Source organism: Somniosus microcephalus, chromosome 14 (assembly GCF_052327205.1).
Source record: "Somniosus microcephalus isolate GS21.2 chromosome 14, FLI_Smic_1.0, whole genome shotgun sequence".
Classification (NCBI taxonomy): Eukaryota; Metazoa; Chordata; class Chondrichthyes; order Squaliformes; family Somniosidae; genus Somniosus; species Somniosus microcephalus.
The window spans coordinates 69,053,042-69,077,900 of NC_141000.1; the positions used below are offsets into that span (position 1 = coordinate 69,053,042).

Below are 24,859 nucleotides of genomic sequence, written 5' to 3' on the forward strand. Positions count from 1 at the left end.
GAACATTGAAGAAATGTAATAGTTAGGTATTAATTTGTACATAATTAACAAAGTGTTAATCCATTATGAAGAGCACGCATTAGATTTTCATAAACAGATTCGGAATTGATTTTGCATTATTGTCCTTTACTTTCATACAAATGCATGTTGCCTTTGGAACGCAATCAATTACAGTCGTTAACTTGATGAAAAATGGCTATACCAGAATGGGTTTGCTGTATTAGTTCTTGGCCACTGTCATGAAACATTGTTGCCAATTCACACATAATTAGACAAAGGGAACATTTTGCTTAGAACAAAAATACTCTGTTAAGTCACTTTTGTAACAGACATTTTTGGGCGGAATACCAAAATAAAAATATAATTGCAGATACATTGCACTTTTTTAAAAAAGGATATTGACATCTGAACTGGACTAAATTTGAGCATTCACTAATAACCCAAAAATTCTCTATTTCGAGTTACGAATGGTTATAAACAAGGTTCAGCATTCATCCCGAGCATGAGCTTTAAAAAAATTATATCCGAGTATATTGCGTGTTAAAATGGGAATCAGTTAGTGTAATTATCAAACTCCAAAAGCAATAGCCCCGACTAGGCTAATGGGAAGCAGAACTAGATTTTATTTAATTCATTCACAGGATGTGGACGTCGCCAGCAAGGCCGGCATTTATTGCCCATCCCTAATTACCCTTGAGAAGGTAGTGGTGAGCCACCTTCTTGAATACAACTGAGTGGCTTGCTAGGCCATTTCTGAAGGCAGTTAATCACATGCCAATTTTTCCTCAGAAATGTTCTTTTCTCCCCTCCTTCTATGGGCATTGACTCCTTGCTGGGGTATAGTTCTACAAGTGCCAGTTTCCCTTTGGTAACTTGCCCAATAAGTTATTATTCATGTGTGACCTTTGATAGAGAATGCCAGCAGGCAATTTGGCTATTGAGAATGCCAGAGCTATGTACAATCTTGTCTCCACCTCAGGTCCACATATTTTGGAGCAGGATAGTGGGAGACCTGGCTGATTTTTTTCCCTCCCAGAGTCACAACTGTAGCCCCCCTACCACCTTCCTGGTTGAGATCAGTTAACTCAGCATAGACTAGAGATCAAACCGGAAACCTTCCTGTCTGCCTATTATTCACTAGTTAAATTGGCTAAGGCATCGGGAGCTATTCAGGTCTTATTAGCTCGAGTTTTATAAGATAAAATTAGAATTTTAGTGGTCAGGTGGTGCAGGGTGTTTGTGTAATAACATATTGGTCTGTGGAGTGGCAGAACACAGGTCGTGCACACAAGTATCTGCCCTGTGACATTCTGAACTCAGCTGGGCCTTTCGGAGGAAGGCACCAAACATAGGCCTTACAGGAAGGGAGGGAGAATCAAAGTACACACATGCCACTCTTAAACTTAGATACTTAGATTATAGAGCTATATATGAAAACAATGCCCCCCGCTGACCCTGCTGGACTGGGAATGATAGATGGGACAGGTTATTTAAAAGGGGAAAAAAGTTACAGTTCATGTAACAAAGATGTTAGCTACTTCATTCAGTCTTTTTCTAAAGCTCTCATTACTACACACAATGAATATTCATGAAGATGTTTATGTAGCTCTCATTTTCTGTATAGGGCTTGTATATGGTTATCTGTTCAGTGCAAATAAATGCAAACATCTATGCCACATAATACTTTCAGGAATCAGATTTGTTGCTATTGATTTTAAAAATATGCAAACGAAGATGTTGATAACTAGTGTGATTTGATAGGGAGAGTCACAACTCAGTGAATTATGAAGAAGTGTGAGTAAATCTTTTCATTGGTTGAGCAGAGAAAAAGCCATGAATAATTTTATCATGGCGCTATCACATGCAACTATATGTTTTGATGTGATTTATGTTATATTGTATGTTGGTAAAAGAATAATGAAGATTTATAAAATACTTCATGCCCGTTGACTTTTCCAGTATTTGATTGTGTCACGCTGATCTTTACTTTGACTTCAATTCTCATCAGACTGTTGGTGAAAATAATGATATAGACAACTATGGAAACAAGGAACATTGCTGTTTATGATAGTTATATCATATTGCATAAAACTATATACAAACCCTACATTTCATAATGGGCTTATGTGCTTTGAAGAATAAATACGTATAGCTAGTCAAATTCAGCAAGCTAAATAATAGATACTTACAGCTTTCAAGTTCAAGTGAGCAGTTCTGAGTATCAAGGGGAAAGTTACTAAAATCCATTGAACACATGGCAGTGACTGTTGTCCTACAGAAAACATTCATAATATATAAATTATGCTTTAATTTCAGTTGTATAAACAGTTTGAAAAATAGATGTAACACCATTTAAGTGTTGTTTACTAAATTTGATGGTATGCTGAGAGATACATCAACCCTAAAAAATTATCCCAACTTTGCATTTGGTGTCAGTGTAGCCAACCGTGCAAACAGCTATCTATAGTACCACAGAATTTGCACTCATTTCCATATTTCAAATGCAATTAAACTGTTGCACAATAGACTTAGACTGCTAGGAGAATTAGGAGCACTGGCTTCATGCTGCACAAGAAACTTAAGGAGCCATTTTTCTCAACTGAAAGAAAAATGAAAGTACATAATTTAAAATGATGAAAACATTGATTTTGGAATCACTGAAACGTCCAGTTCACGATTAATAAGTTTCTATTATGTTTGTTTATAATATAGAATCAGATTGATGATACAATATCGCAGCAACACTGCCTCAGAACTCAGAGCCACAACTATATTCAGGCATGGCAACAGTTCTTTATGGCAGATAATAATTAGCAAACAGAACATCAACATACCTAATGCAAAGCTAAATTACTACCCAGGATTCTGATGGTGGTGAAGCTTTTCATACAACGCCAAAGAAACAAGTTGACACCAATACACAAAGGATCTTAGTGCACCTTAAAATAGCTGCGTGAGTTCCCATCTTAGGTCTGTGCCGTGCTTGACAGGCTGCATAAGAACTGTGATGAAAATGGAGGAATACATTCACCTTCCTCCTGATAGTAGCTCACTTCTTCCACATTTGGAGCCAGGTATGAAGGGCCTGGGTGACTGCACTCCTCCATGAAGCTGGCCCTTGTGTTTTACTTCAGGGAGTCACTCGGCTCCATTGGAGCACCTCCTGTAGCAGGGCCGCCATCTCTTCAGCATTAAAGGGAGCAGTGTTCCCCACATGTCTTCTCTGTGCCATTGTGCACAATCAGTTCACTTCCCTTTATCACCAAAATTTCCCCTTTTGTGGAGAGTTGCAGTCCTTTAAGAGCTGTCCCCATACTGTATTTTGCAATCCCCAGTCAAGAGTGCTGCAGACCAAGCTCACTGGGAAAGCTCTCCTTTTACTTGTAAACTAATCAAATAAGAGAGTGGGGCTTATGTCACAAAATTCGACACAGCAGCACACACCCTGAGCTATGGACACACGTGTGCCTGCATATTGGGCCAGCGTAATCCCATTTTTTTGCGTGAATCAAAAATTGGAGCTTAGGTATTTTGCAAAATTTGACTATGATGCAAACGATGCAAATTCTGAACTTCAACTCAGTCTGACATTAGGTAAACTCATTTCTAGGACTGATTTGGAGCATTGCAATGTAAATGGTAATTAAAGTACAAATGAAAATGTTTAATTCAATTATTACTTATACTTTGTTGCAGTTTGAAAGATTGTAGCAATAATAGGAATCCTACATGTGATGGCAGTGCAATTTGGACTGTGGGAATGGTTGATATGTTGTCTAGGCATAAAATATATGAAAGACCATAGTGTATGCAATAAAAAATAGATTTTCTGTTTCCACTTACAAGATATTTGCAGAAGGAAAACCAACAGAATATTAATATGGCAAAACTATCCTCAGCAATGCAAACACATTTTAAATTTACACTGTTTCACCTTAGACTGTAGAGGATGTGGCCATCTGGATATACCCTTAGCATGATATTCTCCACGGTTGTGTCATGTATGAAAGATCTTTTGGAGTGAACAAAAAACACATCTGGAACCCAAATTTTCTTGACTAATCTTCCATCAAATGTCATACTTCTGTTGTTGGAACTTGGGAAAGAGAGTCTGCTATCCTTCCAGTAATGTCTTAGGTATAAAGTCATTGTAAAGTCCTAAGGATATGAACAAAACATAAACAATGGATTGTGAATTAGAAGAAAGGAGGCTGTACGGAATATAGGGGGAAGAATTCGGTATCGCCCATTTTGGGGCGTTAATATCGGCCGGGCGCAAAGTTTAGCGCCCGGCGCTAATCATCGCCTCCGACTGCAAAATTCGCCTCTGTCGCCCCTGGAGGTGATTTGAGTGCTAAATCAGGCGCTACACACCTCTCTTAAGGCGCAAACGTCAGAGAGCGAGGCGCTACCTCAGAACGCTACCGAAGCTCAGGCGATGCCAATTACCATGGAAGCCAGACAAACTGGGGAGGGGCCATCTTGCTGGCCAGCCACTGCCTGCTTATTGCAGCCTTGAATCTCGGCCTGGAGAGACCTCAAAAGCAATTATATAGGAAGCACTAATGGATAGGCCCAGGGAAAGAGCGCGGCACTTAGAAACCTCAAAAGTGGTGCTGAGGGCCAAAAATCCTTAGGACAGCGTTAAAACCAAAAAGTTTATTGACAAGAAAAGGCAGGAAGCGCCCGCCTTTAAATAGCGCTCCCCCAGCCCCTTCCCGACTTGAAAACATTCCCCTCTACCTGTCATTCCTAGTGGCAGGCACTAAGGCAGGGGCCGCTACCAGGACATTGCACGCTTGAATGATGTCATGATCTGCAGGAGATCGTGGCGGTAGTGTTTAGTGCCGCCGCAAAACGACTGGTCAATTTCGCGAGTGGCGCTAAAATCGTTGCGCTCGGGCGCTAATTTCCTAGCGTCCCCAGAGGCGCTAAAGGGAGGTGCTAACCAACTGAATTTTTCCCCCATAGAATGTTAATGCTGGTAATTGACCTCATATTTACATTACATGAGAAAACTGAACAAACTGATGGGGGGTAGAAAGCTAGGAAATGTGATTTGACATGATCTAAACATTTTATCACAGTGCTAAAAAAAATGAAGGCCTCCTTATACCCACTAATCCAATTCAAATAAAAACGATAAAAAGGCAGTAATATACACTGGCCTAGAAATTCACTATGGCCCCGCCAGCTGGCTAACGGCCAAAAGTTAGCGCTGGGTGCGGAGCCATGTGCGACCGTCAGATATTCACTTTTTGCGCCCCAAGTCGGAACCGGGCGCTATTCCAGGGTGTGCCCGCCCCCGCTTGGGGCGCTGAAACTGAATTTCAGCGCTCTAAGTGCCACTGCGCCACCCGATGCAGTGCGGCAGGCTGCGGTACTGCAGGCCTCCTCCTTCTCTTAAGGTGGAGGTGCCTGCAACAGGGAGATCGCCGCTGGATTGTGCCGGCAAATGAGCCCGGCAGCACGGAGAAGTGCCGGGCTCGCGGAAAGCAGCCGGCAGTGCCGCGGGGGGGGTGGTGGAGGAGGCCGGGGAAGGAGGTGCGGGCAGGCGGCTGCCAAAAAAGCGGCCGGCCGCACCTCCACCTTTATGCGCCCCACTAAGGCTGCAGTAAGGCCCTGGTCTCCGGATGTTAGTAGCGGCCGCCACGGAGGAGGCGGCGGCACTGAATATGGGCGTCGGGCCGGCATCGGGGCGGAAACGGGGCACTGCGCACACCGATGACGTCATCGGTGCCGGCGCGGCGCAGCGCTACCGGCTACCGCCGCCATTACCGCCGAGCTCAATATCAGCGCAACCTCCTCTACTGGCGCAGAAGCCCTCTTTAGGCGGCAACTGGGCGCAATGCTTGCAGCACCTTACTGAATTTCTAGGCCACTGTGCTGTACCATACAATTATGTAGTGCAGTTTTACTGTAAATTAATTCCTGCCCACAAATAACTAAACCTCAGACTTACCATATCAACTTCAGAAATGCTGTCAATGCTTTCAATCTGGACATCTATACCAACAGATACTGCTAATCCTTAAAAAACAAATAAGAAACAAGTAATTTCAGTTTCACCTTTTTCATTTTTTAATTTCTCATGGTTCCACAAGCAGCAGTTGGCCGACAGTACCTCGCCCATTCTTAATAATACAAATAAATAGCAAAAAAACTGCAGATGCTGGATATCTGAAATACTGGCAACACACAGCACACGAACATACAAACATATGAATTAGGAGCAGGTGTAGGCCACTTGGCCCCTCGAGCCTGCTCCGCCATTCAATAAGATCATGGCTGATCCAATTACTCCACATTCCCGCCTATCCCCGATAACCTTTCACCCCCTTCCTTATCAAGAATCTATCTACCTCTGCCTTAAAAATATTCAAAGACTCTGCTTCCACCGCCCTCTGAGGAAGAGAGTTCCAAAGACTCACGACCCTCTGTGAGAAAAAAATTCTCCTCATCTCTGTCTTAAATGGGCAACCCCTTATTTTTAAACAGTGACCCCTAGTTCTAGATTCTCCCACAAGAGGAAACATACTCTCCACATCCACCCTGTCCAGACCCCTCAAAATCTTATATGTTTCAATCAAGTCACCTCTTACTCTTCTAAACTCCAGTGGATACAAGCCTAGCCTGTCAAACCTTTCCTCATAAGACAACCTGCCCATTCCAGGTATTAGTCTAGTAAACCTTGTCTGAACTGCTTCCAACGCATTTACATCCTTCCTTAGATAAGGAGAGCAATACTGTACACAGTACTCCAGATGTGGTCTTACCAATGCCCTGTATAACTGAAGCATAACCTCCCTACTTTTGTATTCAATTCCCCTCGCAAAAAATGATAACATTGTATTGGCTTTCCTAATTACTTGCTGTACCTGCATACTAACCTTTTGCGATTCATGCTCTAGGACACCCAGATCCCTCTGCATCTCAGAGTTCTGCAATCTCTCACCATTTAGATAATATGCTTCTTTTTTATTCTTCCTGCCAAAGTGGACAATTTCACATTTGCCCACATTATACTCCATTTGCCAAATCGTTGCCCACTCACTTAATCGATCTATATCCCTTTGTAGCCCCCTTATGTCCTCTTCACAATTTACTTTCCTACCTATCTTTGTTTTATCAGCAAATTTAGCAACCATACCTTCAGTCCCTTCATCCAAGTCACTTATATAAATTGTAAAAAGTTGAGGCCCCAGCACTGATCCCTGTGGCACACCACTCGTTACATCTTGCCAACCAGAAAATGACCCATTTATGCCTACTCTGTGTTTCCTGTTAGCTAGCCAATCTTCTATCCATGCCAATATGTTACCCCCTACACCATGAGATTTTATTTTCCACAATAACCTTTGATGTGGCACCTTATCAAATGCCTTCTGGATATCTAAGTACAGTACATCGACCAGTTCCCCTTTATCCACAGCACATGTTGCTTCCTCAAAGAACTCCAAAAGATTGGTTAAACATAATTTCCCTTTCACAAAACCATGTTGACACTGCCTGATTATCTTGAAGCTTTTTAAGTGCCCTGCTATAACATCTTTAATAATAGCTTCTAACATCTTCCCTATGACAGATGTTAAGCTAACTGGCCTGTAGTTTCCTGCTTTCTGTCTCCCTCCCTTTTTGAATAAAGGAGTTACATTTTCCAATCTAATGGAACCTTCCCCGAATCTAGGGAATTTTGGAAAATTAATACCAATGCATCAACTATCTCACTAGCCACTTCTTTTAAGACCCTAGGATGAAGTCCATCAGGACCGGGGGACTTGTCAGCCTGCAGCTCCAACAATTTGCTCAGTACCACTTCCCTGGTGATTATAATTTTCTTGAGTTCCTCCCTCCCTTCCATTTCCTGATTTACAGCTATTTCTGGGATGTTACTTGTATCCTCTATAATGAAGACCGATGCAAAATACCTGTTCAATTCACGTTCTATAGGACCAATGCTAACTTTGTTAACTCTTTTTTATTTTAAATATCTATAGAAACTCTTACTATCTGTTTTATATTTCTAGCTAGCTTTCTCTCGTACTCTAATTTTTCTCTCCTTATTAATCTTTTAGTTATTCTTTGCTGTTTTTTATATTCTGTCCAATCTTCTGACCTGCCACCCATCTTTGCGCAATTATATGCTTTTTCTTTAAGTTTGATACTATCTTTAACTTTTTTAGTTAACCATGGATGGTGGGTCCTCCCCTTGGAATTTTTCTTTCTCGTTGGAATGTATATATTCTGTGTATTCTGAAATATCCCCTTAAATGCAACTCTATTGACCTATCCCTTAACCTAATTTGCCAGTTCACATGCCCTCATAATTGTCCTTATTTAAGTTTAAAATAGTAGTATTGGACCCACTCTTCTCTCCCTCAAACTGTATGTAAAATTCAATCATATTATGATCGCTGCTACCTAGGGGCACCTTCACTATGAGGTCATTAATTAATCCTATCTCGTTGCCCAATACCAGGTCTAGTATAGCCTGCTCTCTGGTTGGCTCCAGAACGTTAGTTGTTCTAAGAAACTATCCCGAACACATTCTATGAACTCCTCATCTAAGCTACCTTTGCCCATCTGATTTTTCCAGTCTATATGTAGATTAAAATCCCCCATGATTATTGCCGTACTTTTCTGGCAAGCTCCCATTATTTCTTCCTTTATACTCCATCCTACCGTATGGTTACTGTTAGGTGGCCTGTACACCACTCCCACTTCTTGCTTTTATCATTTTTCATCTCTACCCAAACCGCTTCTACATCCTGGTTTCCTGAACTTAGGTCATCCCTCTCTATTGTGCTAATACCATCATTAATTAACAGAGCCACCCCTCCACCTTTTCCCACCTTCCTGTCCTTCCTAAATGTCATGTACCCTTCAATATTCAGGTCCCAATCTATGTCATCCTGCAGCCATGTTTCTGTAATGGCGTTCAGATTATATTTATTTATTTATATTTGCACTATCAGTTCATCTGTTTTGTTTCGGATGCTACATGCATTCAGATGCAGAACCTTTAGTTGTGTCCTTTTATTATTTTTGTAACCTCTAGCCTTATCTGTTGATTTACTCTTAGATTTGCACTCTCTATCCCTTCCTGTCACGGTCTGTTTATCATTTCCCATATTAATACCTTTCTCTCTTGCCTTGTCTCTACTTTGATTTACCACATCTTCCCAAATTTGATCCCTTGCCCCCACTATTTAGTTTAAAGCCCTCTCTACCGCCCTAGTTATATGATTTGACAGAACACTGGTCCCAGCACGGTTCAGGTGAAGACCGTCCCAACAATACAGATCCCACTTTCCCCAGTACTGGTGCCAGTGCCCCAGGAATTGAAACCCATTTCTCCCACACCAGTCTTTGAGCCACGCATTCATCTCTCTAATTTTATTTACTCTATGCGAATTTGCTCATGGCTCAGGTAATAATGCAGACATTATTACCCTTGAGTTTCTGCTTTTTAATTTAGCCCCTAGCTGCTCATACTCTCTCAGCAGAACCTCTTCCCTAGTTCTACCTATATCGTTGGCACCTATGTGGATCACGACCACTGGCTCCTCCCCCTCCCACTGCAAGTTACTCTCCAGCCCAGAGCAGATGTCCTGAACCCTGGCACCGGGCAGGCAACACAGCCGCCTGCACTCTCACTCTTGGCTGCAGAGAACTGTATCTATCCCCCTGACTATGCTGTCCCCTATTACCACTACATTCCTATTAACTCCCCCTGCTTGAATGGCCTCCTGTACCTCGGTGCCATGGTCAGTTTGCTCATCCACCGTACAGCCACCACTTTCATCCATACAGGCCGCAAGAACCTCAAACCTGTTGGACAATTGCAAAGGCTGAGGCTCCTCCATCTCCTGGGTCCCCATACCTGCCTCACTCGCAATCACATCCTCCTGTCCTGACCACTTACCAAATCAGAAGACCCTATCCTAAGGGGTGTGACTGCCTCCTGGAATAAAGTGTCAAGGTAACTTGCCCCCTCCCTGATGCATCGCAATGTCCGCAGCTCAGCCTCCAGCTCGTCATCTCTGAGCTGAAGCTCCTCGAGCCGCAGACACTTACTGCAGATGTGTTCATCCTGGATCACACTGGCGTCCAGGAGCTCCCACATCCTGCAGTCGCAACACATCACCTGCCCTGCCATCATTATTGTGTCTTAATTAATTTATTTTTAATAAACCCTACTACACCCAATAAGATTTATTACTGCTAGTAAACTTTACTAATACTAATGAAACCTTACAATTACTAATACATTTCCTGGGCTTTAAAAGATAAGTGAGCAAAATACTCACCAACCAATCACTTACCCTTTTCCCTGTGATGTCACCTTTTATTTTTCTCCAAATGCGGTTGGGGGGTTTCACAGAGCCGAACTCCCGCTAGTTCTCTGCCCCCTCTAGTGCAGCTTTTTAACTCCTGCTCTCCTGGAGGCAAACTCGCAGGTTTGCACTCTGCAGGTCAGTCAGTATGGCCAGAATTTTCCTTACCAAGTCGGGTCGGGTGCGTACGGGCCGTGTGGTGGGTCGGAACCGCATTGTTCTAATGATCCCGCTCCTCAGAGCGACTTTCAGTTAATGGAGCCTATTAAGATAGACATCCGCGTTTCCCGGCCCTATTAAATGGTGCGGGTCTGATGACATCATCGATGAGTCATTTCCAATGGGGATATTTAAAGCAGCCTTGGCCACGTCGCATTTAAAGGTTGATCTAGGAGTGTGCAGGGAGGATATTACTGGATCTTCTTATTGCTGACACTTCAAATCATGACTTCACAAAGACAGAGGGCTGCACCCAGGTTTTCCGATGACTCCCTACATAATCTTGTGGAGAGAGTCAGAGCACGCAGGGAGGTCCTCTTCCCTGTTAATGGGCGGAAGAGACCTCCCCAGGAGACAAAAAGAGCCTGGCTCCAAATAACTGAGGAGGTGAACAGCAGGGATGTGGTGAGGAGGACCTTGATGCAGTGCTGGAAATGCTTCAATGACCTCATGAGATCAGGAACAGTGAGCAAAGCAACACTCAGCTTCATCCTGCTGTGCCTGTCACCACATCCCCATCACCCTGCCTTCCCAAGCCTGTTCCTGCACATCACTACTCACACCAACATACCTTACACGCCCACCCATCCCTCTCTCTCTCTATACATACTCACATCTCCCTCTGACTAACCACCCCTCACCCTCACCCTCATCCTAATGCAATCATACCAACTAACAACACACAAAGAGGCCATTTGGCATTGGCACTTTGGCATTGGCACCACACTTCCTCATGGTCACCCTCTACAGATGTAACCCATCCATTCCTTACACTCATGCCATCACTCTCACTCAAACTTCTCCTCTTCCCCTCCTTACAGGAGAAACCAGCGCATAACAGGGGGAAGGAGAGAACCGGAGGTGGCCCTCCATCCTTCGCCACTTTAACTCCAGCAGAGGAGGTCGCACTGGAGGTCTCAAGAGTTGCGGTGCTGCTGGTGGTGGGTGACAGAGAGAGGGAGACCTCTTAGAAACCTGGTGACAGAATTCTATCTCATACAGCTGATGCGCTATCAACAATACCAAAGACTACGAGATGGACTTATATGAAGTAGGCTTTTATTGACTAAGAACTAGAGCATGCCTCTGCTAGTGAATCCATCCTAAGAGCTCCCGGGGGAAGGGTGGTGAGTCACCTTTATACCCGGGCTTAGGGGTGGAGCCAGGGGCTGAGACATGCCTGGACTTGTACAGGGTTAACAGTGGTTTACCACACAGGCATGTACAGGTTAACAGTGGTTTACCACAACAGCCACATGCCGTACAGCACTCACTCATATGGTGACTGATGTCAGCAGCCAGTGAATGTTCATCATGTACATAATGGAATCGTTACCCATTCTTAATATAACATTTCTAAATCATCTCTTTACTCTCCCACAGGTCCATCAAGAGATCCCCCAACTGTCCAGCTGGAGGAGGAAGACAACTCCTCAGAGGAGCCTCCAGCATCTGAGGTGCACTGACACCAGACCTAAGCGCACCCAGCACCAGCGCAGAGATGCACACCTCGGTAGATCCTATGCGAGATGGAGTAATATTGCCACCTGGTGTCTCACAAGTCACAAGTGAGCAAGAGCAGATGGTGGAGACAGGGACAGCAGTGAAGACTCCTCGCTGGAGGGCACAGGACGCTCCCAACTCTGCTCAGCTGCATGCAGATGCTGAGCCTCAAGGGCCATCCAGAAAGAGGGCAATCCTGGAGGTGCAGGAACAAGTGCAGGAGGCTCTGACAGGTTTTGTGAGCGTGATGTCTGCAAATGTGCAGAGAATGGAGGAATCCATCTCCAATATTAGCACCACCATGTCGCAGGCGATGGCGACTGTAGGCTCTTCCATGGAAAGGATGGTCACCTGCATGGAGCAGCTATGCGCCATTCACATGAGCACATGCTATCTGAGCAGATGGCAGAGGCTCATAGACCTTCTCTCTAGGAGGGATGTCAACATAGACTTGGGTCCTCATGGCCCCACTGATGCACAGCAAGGTGCTCTCCAGCTCCTTGCTAGCAGGCAAGTGCAGGTGGCCCAGGAGAGGAATGATGGTGAGGGGGGACATGAAAGTGGGGTTCCACTCAAAGCGCTCCCACTTCTCCCCCATTGCCTCCCCCTCAGGCAGAGCCCCATGGGATCACGATGGCCGAGTCTGCCCCAGCACAGGAGGAGCAGACTTTGGTGGCGCCATCACAGGCTCCAAAACCCAGAGAACGTCCACCAAAAGTGTCTACGCAGTCGTTGCAGGGAAATGAGCAGGCTGCCTCTACCTCTGTTGAAGCCACAGAGGTTGCACCATGTAGAAGCACAAGTAAAAGAAAAATGACACAGAAGATGTTGCACAAGGGTAAGCACATGGGTGAATAAAGAAGTGTTATTGTTAAGGTTCTGTTAATGTTATGACACATATAAAACTATTTATTTTCATCACTTTCCCTTCATGCCCATTTTTGTTTGCTACTTTGGAAGTGGTAGTGAGTTGGAGTGAATCGTGAGACATAATGTTACCTCCAGCAATGGGGATCAGTGTGAAAGGAATGGCTTGGTGATTGTAGGTTTGCTTTATGGTGTTGTTGAGGGATGTACCTGACACAGCATGTGGCAGCCATATGGGTGTAACGCAGGAAGTTAAGTAAATCTGGCTATGATGAGGCCATCCTTGGCCTCCCGGGTAGCAATGTGCTCGGGTGCTTCTGGCATTTGACATCAGGTTCCTTCTGCTCCTCCTCATCTTCCAGCTGATGCTCCTCCTCTGAAGAGGGTGCGCGCTCTGTGCCTTGCTCCTCATGCAGCTGTAATCCTCCTTGCTGTGCTATGTTGTGCAGCAGACCATGGCAATTCTGGAGACCTTGGCTGGTGCGCACTGAACGGCTCCTCCAGATCTGTCAAGGCATCTGAAGCGCATCTTCAGCATGTGTATTGTTTGTTCTGTGACACATCTGGTGGACATGTGGCTTTCATTATAACGCTCCTGAGCCTCATTGCTTGGCCTCCTCAGGGGTGTCATGAGCCACGTCTTCAGTGGATAGCCCTTGTCTCCAAGCAGCCAACCGGTAAGTGCATGTGAAAGTGTGAAGAGCTGAAGGAGGGTGGACTGGCGCAGCACAAAAGAGTCATGACAGCTGCCAGGGAATTTGGCGCACAGATGCATGATGATCTTCCTATGGTTGCAGATGTGTGGCACATTGAGGGAGTGGAAGCCCTTGCGGGTCACAAACACTCCTGGGTGATGTGGGGGTGCCCTGATGACCACACACATGCAGTCGATGATGCCCTGCACCCGTGGGAAGCCAGCCAGAGCGGCAAAGCTGAGCACCTGCTCAGTAACACTGACTTCATCAGTGGCAAAGTTCAAATAATTGGTTGAATTGTCAAACATGGCATCGGTGACCTGTGTGGTGCATATGTGGGCAGCCAACTGCAAAATGCCACAAATATCTGCTGCAGATCCCTGGAACAAGCCTGAGGCGAAGAAGTTGAGGGCGATGGTGACTTTGACAGCCACTGGTAAGGCATGTCCACCTGCTCCTCTGGGCTGCAACTCTTCCTCCAGCAATGTGCAAATGTCTGTGATGACCTGGCGTGATCTCCTGAGCCTCCTTTGCCACTGCTGCTCAGTCATGTTGAGGAAGCTCATCCTCTGCCTGTATACCCTGTGTTGGGGGTATCGCCTCCGGTGCGGTGCAGCTCTGCGCTGATGTGATGCCCTCTGTCCTGCAGAGCATCAGGTCATTGAGGAGAAGGCTGGTGGTGTTGCTGCTGCTGCTGCTGGTGTTGGGCTCATCCTGGTCCGATTCTGAGGACTAAGGTGAGACAGTATAAAAGGCACTCATGCTGATGTAATAGATGGCAGATCAAGTAGAGATCAGAGGAGCAAACTGTCAATGTTGTGTTAGTTACTAGCAATGTGGTGAGAGTGGCTTCCGAGGTTGCAGAAAAGACTTACAAACTCTAGACATCTAAATCTGTGCTCCAAATGCACTCAGCAAGAGCCTTTCCCTTAGGCAAGTAATGAGGTGGCATAAGGGAGTATTTATTGGGATTTCCATGCTCTGCATTACCTTGCTCAACGGCCACTGAGCTTCCTCCTCAGGTTGTCAGACGTGGTTCCCAAGCTGCGTGATTCCCGTGTTCACCCAGTGAAATTCAAAAGGTCTGCTTAAAATCCCTGTTAAGGGTCTGACAACAAGGTTGTAATGAGCTTAATTAGGTTGCCCACCTCTGCTGTTCAGGTCGGTAGTGCGCTGGCAAACGCGCCTGAGTTAAAGGCACAAGAAGGCGGGATGACAGCGCGTTCCCGATGCACTCCCATTTTCTGCCTAATCCAGAACCTAGAGCCTCCTGTAAATTGGAGCTCTTGGTTTCTATAGTCCCAGTCACAGCATTCATGAGAGAAATTTCCTCTGGGTTTCTGTCCTCAGATGGTTATAGAATTATCATTGTGCTATGCAGGTCTAGTGAGAAATGATATTGGGTCAAAGGATCAGGATAGTGAAACGGTTTGGGTGGAGATAAGGAATAATAAAGGGAAAAAGTCACTAGTGGGCGTAGTCTATAGGCCTCCTAACAGTTGCAACTCTGTTGGTCGGAGTATAAATCAGGAAATAGTTGGGGCTTGTAATAAGGGAACAGCTATAATCATGGGGGATTTTAACTTTCATATTGACTGGACAAATCAAATTGGGCAAGGCAGCCTTGAGGAAGAGTTCATAGAGTGCATTAGGGACGGGTTCCTTGAGCAGTATGTTACTGAACCAACCAGGGGGCAGGCAATCTTAGATCTGGTCCTGTGTAATGAGACAGGATTAATAAAAAATGTCCTAGTAAAGGATCCCCTTGGAATGAATGACCATAACATGGTTGAATTCCAAATTCAGTTGGAGGGTGAGAGAGTTGGATCTCAAACCAGCATACTAAGCATAAATAAAGGAGACTATGAAGGTATGAGAGCAGAATTGACTAAAGTGGACTGGGAAAATAGATTAAAGTGTAAGACGGTACATGAGCAGTGGTGTACATTCAAGGAGATATTTCACAACTTTCAAGAAAAATATATTCCACTGAGGAAAAAGGGGCGTAAAAGAAAAGACAGCCATCCGTGGCTAAGTAAAGTAATAAAGGATAGTATCCGACTGAAAACAAGGGCATATAAAGTAGCCAAATCTAGTGGGAGGATAGAAGGTTGGGAAGCATTTAAAAACCAGCAAAGAATAACTAAAAGATTAATTAAGAAAGGGAAGATAGATTATGAAAGTAAACTAGCAAAAAATATAAAAACAGATAGCAAGAGTTGCTACAGTTATATAAAAAGAAAAAGGGTGGCTAACGTGAATGTTGGTCCCTTAGAGGACGAGACTGGGAAATTAGTGGTGGGGAACATGGAGATAGCAGAAACGCTGAACAAATATTTTGTATCAGTCTTTACAGTAGAGGACATTAAAAATATCCCAACACTGGACAAACAGGGGGCTATGGGGGGGAGGAGCTAAACACGATTAAAATCACTAAGGAGGTGGTACTCGGTAAGATAATGGGACTAAAGGCGGATAAATCCCCTGGACCTGATGGCTTACATCCTAGGGTCTTGAGAGAAGTGGCGGTAGGGATTGCGGATGCAATGGTGGTAATTTTCCAGAACTCCCTGGATTCAGGTAAGGTCCCAGCAGATTGGAAAACTGCTAATGTAACGCCCTTATTTAAAAAGGGAAGTAGACAAAAGGTTGGAAACTATAGACCAGTTAGCCTAACATCTGTAAGGAAGCAGTAACAGGACATTTGGATAAGCATAATTTAATCGGACAGAGTCAGCATGGTTTTATGAAGGGGAAGTCATGTTTGACAAATTTGCTCGAATTCTTTGAGGACGTAACAAGCAGGGTGGATAAAGGGGAACCAGTGGATGTGGTGTATTTGGACTTCCAAAAGGCACTTGACAAGGTGCCACACAAAAGATTACTGCACAAGATAAAAAATCACGGGATTGGGGGTAATATACTGGCATGGGTGGAAGATTGGCTATCTAACAGAAAACAGAGAGTTGGGATAAATGGTTCATTCTCGGGTTGGCAATCTGTGACTAGTGGTGTTCCGCAGGGGTCAGTGCTGGGACCCCAACTCTTTACAATCTATATTAACGATTTGGAGGAAGGGACCGAGTGCAACATATCCAAGTTTGCTGACGATACAAAGATGGGAGGGAAAGCAGTGAGTGAGGAGGACATAAAAAACCTGCAAAAGGACATAGACAGGCTAAGTGAGTGGGCAGAAATTTGGCAGATGGAATATAATGTTGGAAAGTGTGAGGTTATGCACTTTGGCAGAAAAAATCAAAGAGCAAGTTATTATCTAAATGGAGAGAAACTGCAAAGTGCTACAGTACAAAGGGATCTGGGGGTCCTGGTGCATGAAACACAGAAGGTTAGTATGCAGGTGACCAGGAAGGCCAATGGAATCTTGGCTTTTATTGCAAAAGGGATGGAGTATAAAAGCAGGGAAGTCTTGCTTCAGTTATACAGGGTACTGGTGAGGCCACACCTGGAATACTGCGTACAGTTTTGGTTTCCATATTTAAGAAAAGATATACTTGCTCTCGAGGCAGTTCAGAGAAGGTTCACTCGGTTGATTCCGGAGATGAGGGGGTTGACTTATGAGGAAAGGTTGAGTAGGTTGGGCCTCTACTCATTGGAATTCAGAAGAATGAGAAGCGATCTTATCGAAACATATAAGATTGTGAAGGGGCTTGATCGGGTGGATGTGGTGAGGATGTTTCCACTGATGGGTGAGACTAGAACTAGGGGGCATAATCTTAGAATAAGGGGCTGCCCTTTCAAAACTGAGATGAGGAGAAACTTCTTCACTCAGAGGGTAGTAAATCTATGGAATTTGCTACCTCAGAGAGCTGTGGAAGCTGCGACATTAAATAAATTTAAAACGGAGATAGACAGTTTCCTAGCTGATAAGGGAATTAGGGGTTACGGGGAGCGGGCAGGGAAGTGGACGTGAGTCTAGGTTCGGATCAGCCATGATCCTATTGAATGGCAGAGCAGGCCCGACGGGCCGTATGGCCTACTCCTGCTCCTACTTCTTATGTTCTTATGTCTTTAAAACCTTGCTTCACCACTACACTAACATCAGGACCACATCTCTCAACACTGTTACAAGTTCATTTGGATAAACACAATTTAATAGGGCAAACTCAGCATGGTTTCATGAAGGGGAAGTCATGTTTAACAAATTTGCTTGAGTTTTTTGAGGAAGTAACATACAGGGTGGATAAAGGGGAACCAGTGGACGTAGTGTATTTAGACTTCCAAAAGGCATTTGACAAGGTGCCACACAAAAGATTATTGCTCAAGATAAAAAATCACGGGATTGGGGGTAATATTCTGGCATGGGTGGAGGATTGGCTCTCTAACAGAAAGCAGAGAGTTGGGATAAATGGTTCGTTCTCAGATTGGCAACCAGTAACTAGTGGTGTTCCGCAGGGGTCAGTGCTGGGTCCCCAACTCTTTACAATCTATATTAACGATTTGGAGGAGGGGACCGAGTGTAACATATCAAAGTTTGCAGATGATACAAAGATGGGACGGAAAGTAGTGAGTGAGGAGGACATAAAAAACCTGCAAAGGGACATAGACAGGCTAAGTAAGTGGGCAGAGATTTGGCAGATGGAATACAATACTGGAAAGTGTGAAGTTATGCACTTTGGCAGGAAAAATCATAGAGCAAGTTATTATCTTAATGGCAAGAAACTGGAAAGTACTGTAGTACAAAGGGATCTGGGGGTCCTGGTGCACGAAACTCAAAAAGTTAGTATGCAGGTGCAGCAAGTGATCAAGAAGGCCAATGGAATGTTGGCTTTTATTGCTAGGGGGTTGGAATATAAAAACAGGGAGGTATTGCTGCAGCTGTACAAGGTATTGGTGAGGCCGCACCTGGAATACTGCATACAGTTTTGGTGTCCATACTTAAGAAAAGACATACTTGCTCTCGAGTCAGTGCAAAGAAGGTTCACTCGGTTAATCCCGGGGATGAGGGGGTGGTCATATGAGGAGAGGTTGAGTAGATTGGGACTCTACTCATTGGAGTTCAGAAGAATGAGAGGCGATCTTATTGAAACATATAAGATTGTGAAGGGGCTTGATCGGGTGGATGCGGTGAGGATGTTCCCAATGATGGGTGAAACTAGAACTAGGGGGCATAATCTTAAAATAAGGGGCTGCTCATTCAAAACTGAGATGAGGAGAAACTTCTTCACTCAGAGGGTGGTAGGTTTGTGGAATTTGCTGCCCCAGAAAGCTGTGGAAGCTACATCATTAAATAAATTTAAAACAGAAATAGATAGTTTCCTAGAAGTAAAGGGAATAAAGGGTTACGGGGAGCGGGCAGGAAATTGGACATGAGTCTGGGTTCGGAATGGTCATGGCCCTGTGGGTAGTGGAGCGGGCCCAGGGGCCGTGTAGCCTTGTTCTGCTCCTACTGTGTTCTAATTCTGTTAGATTTCAGGAGATGGTTTTATTCCTGTTCCTGGCTGGGGTGGAGATCGCCTTTACAGAAGGTAAGTACTGTAGAAAATATAGGGACAGAGTGATCTCCTGGAAGAATTTCGATCGCCTAGATGGGTCGGAGAGGAATTTCCCAGATTTTTTTCTCCCAAATTGGCCATTGGGTCTTTATCTGGTTTTTCGCCTCTCCCGGGAGATCACATGGGTTCGGGTGGATGCAGAGTCATAGAAGATTTGAGGTTAGGATCAGATCAGCCATGATCTTATTGAATGGTGGAGCAGGCTCGAGGGGCCGATTGGCCTACTCCTGCTCCTATTTCTTATGTTCTTATGTTCTTATGTTCTTATGTAAGTCCTTGCATGGTGCTGTGAACATTCTCAAAGGACTGGAAGAGCACTTCTACTGATCAGGGATTTCCCTTTAATCAGCAGCCCTGTGAGGTTAGTGTTTATCAGGTCTACAGACGAGGAATGTTTGAAGCTTGCCATGCAGCCAGCTATCTCTGCTTCTTCTGCTGCCACCTCAACATGCTTCTCATTCCTAATGGTTTGTGCATCATCCAGTGCTCCCTCATGACCCCCATTCTCCAAGTCCCTTAGGATGGACATCTCTGAGTTGGTGCCTATGTGAGATGGAGTGATGATACTTATTGCTGTGATGCAGTGCGGTTTGGGCAGCACCGGGGCCTTCTACTTCATCTTGGGAGGCACAAAGAAAAAGGAAAGAAATATATGTTACAATAGTTGCAATATGAAAAGGCTTTTCTTGCAGGTAACATGCCTAGACATTGTGCGCCATGCAGCTGATCCGCAAAATATGCTGGCGTTATAGTCAGTGGGCGACTTGTGGTGATAGCAATAAAACTCCTTAAAGGAGAATACTACCCATGAGGTCGCCCAAATTCTCCTATCTTTCCTTCATGCACTCTCTTAATAAACTCAACTCTCACTATCCATAGACCTTCCTCTTCATGCCAGTTAATGGTCCTTAGGTTGGGAAGACCCCTTCAAACCTTGTTCTTTATATGATTATGGGCCACCTTCTCTTGCAAAATGTAGATGGTAGAATTAGGAAAAGCACAAAGTCCCACCCCAGTGGCCAGCCTTCATCCCACCTTGTGTAATTGCTGATAAATGCAGCATGTTTGTAGTTTCTGTGTGCACTAGGGAAACCACATGCTAAATTTAAATGAGCAATCACTTGGATATTTGAGTGCCAGCCACAAAGTGTGCCCCGAAGTCAAATGGGAATGAATGTGCTCATGAGAGCTGAAAGGTTGGGCTGAATTTTGCCAGCGCTCAGAGTGTGGGTTTGGAGGCGGGTCCACTGTCAAAATAGCAAAGATTGACAGTGGGTAGGAAACCCGCTGTCGACCCGCCTCCACATGAGTCTCCCAAGTGTCGGGTCTGTCATCGGAGAACTGACTCGACACCAAGCGGCATGGGAGACAATTTAGATCATTAAATAGCTTGTTAACAGCCAATTTAATGCTACTTTGAGCCTACCTTGTCATTTTACGTGCTCCCCCACGGGTTACCCGCTGCTCGGGGAACACGCCAGCTCACCCTGGCGTGAGTTGAGTCTGCTCTGATTTATCCGATTACCTGACAGCTGCAGAAGCGGTGTAAAGGATGCCATGTTGCAGATGGTCAGTTTCAGAGCTCAGAAACTGTTGGTTACTGCATTTGTACATACACAGATTTCTTTAGCTTGCAAGTGTTTAGAGCCAACTGTATATCCAGTGGCACCTCATTGGAACAACCTGTCTCACCACTGACAGATCGCTTCTATCATCTCACCTGCAGCTGCCATCTATTTCAGCAACATCGGTGCCCTTGAAAAAAATCACACCTTGCTCCTCTGAATCCTTCCATGATCAGCCCCAATACCACAGCACCAGGCACACCAACATCATCAACAATGTCAACAACAACATCACCAACAACAACACCAAACGTCTCCGCCATCACCTGATGCTGCACAGGACACAGGGCATCAGCACTTGATAACATTGCTGCCTGGGAGGCCAGCGATGGCATCACCATGGCCAGATTTACTTCACTTGACACTGTACACCCTGGTTGCCACATGATGCGCCAGGTTGACACCATCCCACGCCAGCACCATAAAGCATTCCTTTAATGTCCAAGCCATTCCTTTCACACTCATCACAATAGTCGGGGGGGGGGGGGGGGGGGGAGTTATGTCTCAACATTCACTGGAACTCACTAAGACACTTCTCAAGGTGCGCACAGATCTGTCCAAGAACGTAAAGTGTTGAAAATACAGATTTCAATGTATGACAACACATTAACAAAAACTTCACATGAACATTAGCTAAACCTCTCAAGTACCTACCCTTGTGTGTTGTTAGTTGGTATGCTTACAGTAGGATGAGGGTGAGTGGGAGGGGTGGCTAGTGAGATGGGGATGTGATAATGTAGATAGAGAGGGTTGGGTGGAGGTGTGAGCTAAGTTGGTGTAAGTAAGGATGTGCAGGAGTAGGGTATGGAAGGCAGAGTGATGGAGATATGTTGAGTGGCACAGCGGGGTGAATTTGAGTGTGGCTTTGCAGTAACGTTTCATGATCTACTGATGACATCCCTGCTTGTGTCCTCCTGTGCAATGTGCAACCAGGCTGATTTGGTGTCCTGGGGAGGTTTCTTCCACCCATGGGAGGGGAAGAGAATCTCCCTGCAAGCATATGGAGGGAGTCATGCGTGAGCCTGGGTGCAGACGTGCACCTTTGTGCAGTGCTTGTCAGTGTGTGCAGCACCTCAATGCTTCAGAACACTGACAGCACAACTGTCAAAATCAATGTGGCCGTGGTCCCTTTGAGCAAACCAGCTGATGACGCGTCATCAAATGACGTCATCAGACCCGCTTCCTGTTAATTGGCCAGGAACCCCGCAGGGCGGGCTTAACAAGGCCAATCTATGGAAAATCATTTTCAGGGAGCAGCTGCAGACGGGAGCAGGACCGGAACCCGCCAACCAGCTCTCCCGCCGCCATCCCGCCTCCGCAGGGAAAATCCAGCCCGTTGTGTCAGTGCTGCTTATGCAGCAGCATGTTGGGATTTATTTGTGACAAGCGTGCTATGGATATATACAGTAGGCACAGTCTGTGCATAGTTACCTTTGCACTCTTCCTAAGGCCAGAATCTTTTTTCTCATCTGCTCTGAAGACCTATGGAAGCAGGAATTGTACCCTCATTGTCAGCCACCTCATGCAATGTTTTCTTGACAGCAGGAGGCAAAAGGGGGCACTCTCAATGGTAACCATCCTTTGCTGCACTTATTTCATTATGTGGAGGAGTTCTGCCAAAGTTCTCACTTCGTCCATCTCTGCTAGCTTCCAAAATCGGTATAAATCGAATCCTTTATAAGTCACCGTCTCTAGAAATTCCACTATGCAACCAATCTTGTTCTCCCTGAGCTCCTGAAACTCGTGCACGGTGTGTGTTACAAAGAGTTTTAGAAGCTGACTTTGGAAAATCCTGCAAAGTCAGGCCGCCTCGCTTCTGGTGTGATCGTGGGTCTGCTCACTACAGGCCTTGTGGCTCCTATGCTGGGGTTGCAAATTCGACCCTTATAAATTGAGATTTAAACAGCATTGTGTTAACTGAGTTTTGGATCACAATTTTGAGTGATAGGAACTAAAAGAAAAGCAACAGCTGTAAGGATCCATCTATTAGATGGCCTACATGTACTTTTCTCATTCAATAGCTTACTCTTCTGTTATTTAAAGTAGGCCTTACAGTTAAGATTGACGGATCATTAAAGAATGATGATTAGATTGGGCTAAAGGACAAGAACATGCAAAGTCATCTCAGATTATTTAAGTCCCCATTTTCCTTGCTCAAATTTGGTAACACAGATATGATTAGAAATAACCATACATGAGCTAACTTGATCTTAAATGGAATTTGTTCTGACCTAAATTTATCTTGAAGAGCAGCCTTTAATTAGTTATATCTACTAGCATTACAAAATTGGGTGGGTTTGAGCACAGACCCGTAAAGGAACCCACCGGGTTTCCTCTATTTAAACCTCTCCTACAATGTCATAACACCCATGTTGTGTAAATTGTATATTTATGATACACAATATGGTCCCAAATCTATTTATATCACTTCAGATATTGGGAAACTCACATCTTGACTATGCAATGGTGTAGTTTAAATAGTCTACTCCAGAGATTCCATAAACTATAGAAAACACGTAATAAGTGTTACACATTTCAAAACGTAGGTAAAATGCTTAATCGGAAGGAACTATGATCACACAGTGATAAACTACTGAATAGCACAGTGAAATTGTCGGAAAACTTACCTCCAAATCCAGGTCTCATTGCAAAATCATGGTCATCTATTCTAAGAAGTTGTTCAGATTTTGTTAAATGTGTTTTGGTTGAATCTGATCTTTTACTTTCTGGTCGACTAAAGCAAAACAAAACAGGTTTTTTACAATCTTAACAGAAAAACATTAAAGCAACTCTTTTTTAAAAGCATTAGGCATTTGTAAGTACAAGGAATGGGTTAAATGAAATGTGTTTTACTATCATCACAAGAAACCAAATTTGCTAATAAACTATACAAAGAAGTGAATAGGGGGCCAAAATTGCAGGGGTGCGCCAGTGACCTCCGCAACTGACCCCACCAGGGCTGGGGACCCTTTAAAATGAAGCCTTCAGCCTTACCATCCCATTCCTGCTGGAATCCCATGCACAAGCTCATGTACTTTCACCCAGGGAGCTTTAGATAGTGTAAGTGGAGATGTGGCACTGGGTAAATCACAGAGCATGAGGGAGCCGGGGGAGTGGATAAGAATGTGCCACCTTCCAAGTAGAGGGAGAGGAAAAGAGTGCCCATGACCTCGGAGTCATGGGACCCAGATCGAATTAATACTTGCCTCAAATAAAAGATAATCAAGGAACATTGGGGGTGAAATTGGTCTTTGACGATTATGAATTGACAGCCCCTTTTACACCGCGACCGATTTTCTTTTTCATTGAATTCAATGGGAGAGAAAATCGGGCTCAGTGTAAATGGGGCTGCCGATCCGCTATCGCCTGTTTTGCACTATTGCTGAAGACCAATTTCCTCCCCATCAAACCTAAGTACAGGATTTGAGGTCAGTCTCCAAGGATTTATGGCAATTGACAACTGTGACTTTGGATCCTCCAGCCCTCATTTACAGTAACAGCAGGGAAGACTTTACCTCATTGCAGACGTCAATAGGCAGCTTCATTGAAATCTGTGAAAACTCCCCACCTGTGAAGCAACCAGGAATCAGTGGGCCAGAATGCAGGCTGCTATCTCTCAGGGATTTCAGGATGTGATAGCAGCCATAAGACCAGGCAAGTACAAGGCTTCATGGCAGCACCCTTGCTCCGAGCATCTGCTGGACTACGTCATCGTCCGAGCGAGGGACCGCAAGGACGTCCGCATCACCCGCGTCATGACAGGAGCTGATGATTGCTGGACAGACCACCGCCTAATCCGCTCTGTCATCTCCATCAAAGAAAGGCGACAAGTCCGATTACGGTAATTACAGAGGAGTTTCCCTGCTGTCTGCCACAGAGAAAGTCATCGCAAGAATCCTCCTCAATCGCCTTCTCCCAGTGGCCGAAGAGCTCCTCCCAGAGCCGCAATGTGGATTCCGCTCACTAAGGGGCACAATGGACATGATCTTCACCGCATGTCAATTACAAGAGAAATGTAAGGAACAGCACCAACCGCTGTACATGGCCTTCTTTGATCTCACAAAGGCCTTTGACACTGTCAACCGTGATGGATTATGGAG

General features: G+C 44.9%; 1 protein-coding gene across 1 annotated transcript in view; it reads right to left on the reverse strand.

Moving 5' to 3' along the window:
• Positions 1–24,859, reverse strand: part of LOC147107531 (gamma-aminobutyric acid receptor subunit rho-3-like) — a 60,130-nt gene that overhangs the window by 30,683 nt on the left and 4,588 nt on the right. The window contains exons 2-5 of the mRNA XM_086006615.1: positions 23,387–23,493; positions 5,963–6,030; positions 3,935–4,158; positions 2,190–2,272 (exon numbers count right to left, since the gene is read on the reverse strand). Coding sequence (XP_085862741.1) covers positions 2,190–2,272; positions 3,935–4,158; positions 5,963–6,030; positions 23,387–23,493 — 482 coding nt within the window. The remainder of the gene's footprint in view (positions 1–2,189; positions 2,273–3,934; positions 4,159–5,962; positions 6,031–23,386; positions 23,494–24,859) is intronic.